At 36.5% G+C, this 5,399-nt stretch overlaps 1 protein-coding gene across 2 annotated transcripts in view; it reads left to right on the top strand.

Annotated features, from left to right (window-relative positions):
- Window positions 1–530: 530 nt before the first annotated feature.
- The window catches only part of LOC113814309 (GRIP and coiled-coil domain-containing protein 2), a gene marked incomplete at its 5' end in the record, with an annotated part of 14,744 nt that continues 9,875 nt past the window's right edge, over window positions 531–5,399 (top strand). For both annotated transcript variants that reach the window (XM_070136671.1, XM_070136670.1), the window contains 4 exon segments: window positions 531–758; window positions 1,468–4,095; window positions 4,566–4,811; window positions 5,112–5,291. In XM_070136671.1, coding sequence (XP_069992772.1) covers window positions 531–758; window positions 1,468–4,095; window positions 4,566–4,811; window positions 5,112–5,291 — 3,282 coding nt within the window.

The following is a 5,399-nucleotide window of genomic DNA, read 5'->3' as shown; positions in this document are numbered from 1 at the left end:
AGAAGAATATATATATTTTTTCGAGAGGATAAATTGTTGCTAGAGAATCACTTATTCAGTGAAGGACTGAGTGCTAAATTCATACCTTTGGGGTATTCCAAAATAGTGCTGTGTAGCTCCTGTATCTCAGGGTGACTGTACGTGCTTCCTTGTATGAAAGTTGTGTCTTCATGTCCTTGATTGATGTTATGGCTAATGCTAGAAAAGTATCCAATCAGGGAATATCAAGAGTCCAGGATAGACAATATCATACTTGAACAAGGGAGTTGACAGTGTAAAAATGGATCTCAATTCTCAGAATTGTTACTATTGTTTTAATATGCAAATTGTATTGTATTATGACTCAAGCTGCTTTCTCTGTTGTCTCTTTCTAGTCATTGCACTTGTCATATCTGTGTAGAGAAAAAAATACCTGTATTAGCCAATGTATAGAGATAGTAAAAGGTGTATTATTTATTGATTTTGTTTTAGATCCATTATTATTTAGGTGCCATAGTAAATAATAACCAAAAATATTGCATTCTTCACAGATTGAGAGTCTCCAGAGACAGCTACGGGCTGCTTCAAGTGAAGTAGACTCACTCCATGAACTGAAAGCTGCTTTGCTAGGGGAGAGAGACAAGCAGGAAGCAGAGACCTCAAAACTTCTAACAGAATATCAGAAAACAAGAGAAGAGTTAGAACAGATAAAGGTTTCAAGCACAAAGAAAATTGAGCTGCTACAGAAGACTTGGGAAAAGGAAAAACACATTTTACAGGTGACCTGTTTTTTTGTTATTTTTTTAGGGTAACCACAAATAGTAAGGAAGGACGAGAAGCATGGAAAGTATATATTTGCCCTACTTTCTACCCATTTATCCATGGCATTAAGATTGTCCAGGTTATGAGGCTAAAAGATGCGGAAGCATGCTTTTGAGGGGCTGCTGCTTATTAGTGACAGTGACCAGGGCCAAACAAGCAAATTAAGGTTTAGTGAGTACAACTTTCAGTTGACTCAAGTGTGTATAGTGTAATGAGACATCATCCTGATGTGTGGGTGTTCTAGCTATGACATAAGAGGATGCCACCCCATCTTGAATGGTTTAATGTAAATTTCATATGGTCAAGCATGTCCGTATGTCAAATAAGATAATGAAGTCCTTTTAATCTTGCCTCATGTTTCGTTCTCCTTTGTATCTTGTCTGCTGTCTCATACTTCCTCCTGTCGTATAACTCCTCAGCCTCTCTGTTCTCTGTCCTTTACTCTTTCTCATCTCAATTCTTGCATTCCTTGCTATTCAATTCTGCAGTGAAGCATTTTTTTTTTCTCTCTCTCTCTGTTATATATATCTTTTTCAATTCTCTGTTTCCTTTTTATCTCCTTTTTTGCCTCTGCCTTGCTTTCCATTCCATTCTCTATTTCCATATCTTATCTTCTTCTTTCTCACATTTTGTATTTAACAGGCCATTTCTATTCACCTTTTCCAGGAGAAAGTGGAGAACCTTGAAGCTCAGAATAGTCAAGTGGATATTTTGAAGACCAAATGTAAGAAGCTTGTTCAGGAGAAAGCAGGGCTGGAGGAAGAGCTCAAGAAACAGCAAGTCCTTGTGGCAAAAAGTGTAAAAATGCAAGGAGAAGTTTTAGCCCTTAAAGAAGAGAAGAAGGCTGCTGATATCATACTTGAGACCACACAGAAGCAGAAGAAGGCCCTTGAGGACAAGCTAAAATCCTTCGAAAGCCAAGTCACAGACCTAAAGAAGGCAAAGGAGAAGGACGAGAAAAATTCCAAAATGGAACTTGGCAAAGTACAGGAGTTGGAGAAAAGGTTGGGAGAAAAGGATTTGGCTTTATCAGAAGCTGAAACCAAGCTGAAGGATTTAACTAATAAGCTTGAAGATATGGAGCATGCTAAGCATCTGCTGGAGGAAACTGCTAGAGAAGCGAAAGAGAAATCTGAGAAGAATGAAGCTGATGGAACAAAGCTGAAAGATGATCTTAATGAAGCTTTAGAGAGGAACAAGCACCTTGCAAGTGAATTTGATGATTTTAAGGCAAAACACAGTGAGCAAATAGAAGTGTATACGAAAGAAATTGAATACCTAAAGTCAACGATGGAGAAAAAGATGGAAGAGAGCAGAGTACATTCAGAATTAGAGTTACAAAAGATTAGTGAAGAAAAGGGAGAGCAGTTCAAACAAATGGAGGAGGAGCATCAGTCCTTGAAATTAAAAGAGAAGAATTTGACTGAAGAAAATTCTCAATTGAAGGATAATGTAGAGCAGTTAAAAGCTGGCAGTCAAAAACTGGAAGAACAGATTTCAGAGTTAGAAAGACAGCTAAAAGAAAAAGATGTGTTCAGTGCAGATCTCCAGCAGAAATTTCAAGCCAAAGAATCTGAAAATGTCAGTCTTGCTGAAAACAAGAATAAAGTGGAAAAATTAATGGTTCAGGTAAATGAATTTACAGTGGAAATCGAGAAACTTAATGAAGAAAATAAGACTTTGCTTGACAAGTGTAACAGTCTAGAAACTGAGACATCTCATTTGAAGGAAAAGTTGGCAGAAGCACAAGTGGAAAAGCAAAATCTTGAAACTGAACATTCCAAGGCTGCTGGAGAAAAGGGAAGATTTCAGGAAATTGCTGATGAGTGCAAAGAAAAAGTAGATAAGTTAAATGAAGACATAGAGAACCTAAAATCTGAGAACAGCAAACTGATTGCAAATTCATCAGACATAAATGATACACTGAAAGATGTCCAGGAAACTGTGTCTTCAGTAGCATTAGCTTTTAAGGAAGTTTATCCCATTATGAGTGAGTCCTTCATTTCTTCAACTACTGACAATCTCTTAGCAAGACTGAAAGGTATTCAAGAGCTTTTAGGTGAAATTGGCAAGAAGCGGGAGAGCTTCAGTTCAGAAGAGTGGGTAAAGACTGTCATAAGTTCACTTGAACATTTCCAGAACAGCTTCCAGGTTATTGTTCAGTCTAAGACCAAGGTACATAAAGAGTCCTGTTATGATTGTTTTGGTAGTTTAAGCAAAAGTTTTATAGATGTTTACAAAATTACATTGTCTCTCTTGGATCTCCCGGAAAACTCGATCTTTGAAGAGAAGTGCCGACAAATCACCTTATCATGTTCAGAGCTGTGTGAAGGTTTGAGTAAAGATTTGGAAATGGCAAATCAGATGAGTGAAGACATGAAAAGGTTAACCCAAGAAAGAGAGGCATTGAATGAACAGATACATAAAGTAAGTGAAGAAGCTGACAGAAAAGTCAAAGAGGTGTCTGTCCATCTTGACAACACATTAAAAGAAAAGAACAGTGATTTAGAGAACAAAAAGGAAATGATTGCTGAGCATGAGAAAACTGTGAAGAAGCTAGAGAAAGCCATAGAGGATGAGAAAGCATCATTTGAAAAACTGTCAACAGAACACAAAGAGAAACTGTCTGTTTTAGAAGAAAAGTTAACCTTGAAGGAAAAAAGAATTGGTGAATTAGAGACACATATAACATCAGGTGACAGCCAGAAAGAGGAGATTGTCAGTAACTTAAGAAAGCAATTAGAGAATATTACAGAAGAAAAGACAAACTTAGACAAGAAATTGGAGGAAGTCATTGTACAGAAGGAGCATATGGAGAAGTCACACAGAGACCAGAGTGAAGAAATGGCCAGCTTGCTGAAGAAAGAGGAGGAACTGTCCACTGAACGTAACCTCCTCCAGAAGGAAAAGGAGGCTGTGGCAAATAACCTAGAAGATTTGAAGAGGGAGTTTACCACTAAGGAAAAGATCTATCTAGATGAGAAGCATGAGTTGGAGAAGAAAATCGTCCTGTTATCTGAAGAAAAGATCAGTTTAGAAAAGGAATTTGCAGCCATGAGTCAAAGCAGGAAATCTAATGAAGAAGACTTCAGCTCAAAGAGAAAAGAACTTGAGGAACAAATCCACAATATTATGGAGGAAAATGCCAGCCTAAAGGGAGAACTTCAGGATAGGAAAAGAGAAAATGCAACTCTGCAGGAAAATATTCAAGAACTGGAGAAAAAGATTGAGAATCTTGGGTCTGATGTGGGACAGTTGCAAGAAAGGGTCACAGATAGAGAGAAGGAGCTAGAGGTAAGTTTGTGAAATTATTATATGTTGTTTGTAATTTGTTATTCATTTACTAATTTATTTTATTAGAATTTAGTAAACCGTTATGCAGTATTTTATCTGTTTATTTTTCATACTAATAGGTATATGAATAAGATGATTTATTTATATATAGATTTGATAATTTATTTAGATATTGATAATTTATTCAATACCAAAATTGCTTCAACTTCATTTTATCAACATCATCATCAAGGGGCTAACGCTGATGGGGGCGCATATTCATTTGGTGCTATAGTACTTCTATTTCTTGAATATCCTAAAGGCTTTCATCATTAAAATAACTTTGCACCAGAGGTCCAAAAGCATATACTAGGATATGTATCACTTCAAGTTTGCTGTCTGTGCTATAAGCTTTATTTTTAAATGTTCCTTGGAATTAAGTTAATATCTTTCTAAACCATAAGTAACTGTTTTCATATTGTTTATTCAAGACGCTAAGACAGGAGAAAGAGGCATCAGACAAAGAAGTGAAGGAAGCTGAAAATCAGAGGCTACAGCTCAACTCGTCACTTGAAACATCAGCTAACAGATGTGAGGAGCTTCTCACTGAGCTGAATCAGATGAACAATGTTCTTCGTGAGCGTGGGGAGAGAATATCCAGGCTAGAAGCCGCAAACAAAGAGAAGACTGAGCAGCTTGAGGCAACTTCTAAACAGCTTCAAGAACTACAAAATAAGGCAAGAATTTTCTTCAAGTTTTGATAAGGGTTATTGGTTTTGAAATATAGTTGACAGAGGTATTAATACACGTGAATGTTTGTAGTCTAATGATTAAGAAATGCATTAGTATGAAGTGTTATGTTATGTATATTTTGTGTTTTTTATGATCGTTACCATCAACACTGGGCAATAAGGTGTATGAGAAATTCTCTTTTAGATGTAGAGAAGGTCAACAAGGCTTATAAGGTACAGATGTAGAATTTTATAGTGTTTATGTTTTCCATGATGAATCTGTTACATGTACCATTATTATTACAGATGTCAAGTAGTGAAGCAGAGCTTGCCAGCAAGCAGGAACAGCTCCAGACAATTACTGAAAAGCTTCAATCATTCAGTAATGATTCTCCCCCACCTGCAACAGCACCAGACAATCAGCAACTGGAAAAGCTTGAAGAGAGGATCAAGGAACTTCAGCAAGAGAGGGATGTTCTAAAAAAGGTAATAAGTCAAAGGAATTAACTTTACTGTTTTTTTGTTATACATTGATTTTGTTTTATTGAATCCTTATGTAAGCATATTACATAATTGTACATTTAGGTATTAATA

This window comes from Penaeus vannamei, chromosome 22, assembly GCF_042767895.1.
Source record: "Penaeus vannamei isolate JL-2024 chromosome 22, ASM4276789v1, whole genome shotgun sequence".
Taxonomy (NCBI): Eukaryota; Metazoa; Arthropoda; class Malacostraca; order Decapoda; family Penaeidae; genus Penaeus; species Penaeus vannamei.
Note: the sequence above shows the minus strand (reverse complement) of the source record. Positions and strands in the feature narration are given on the sequence as shown.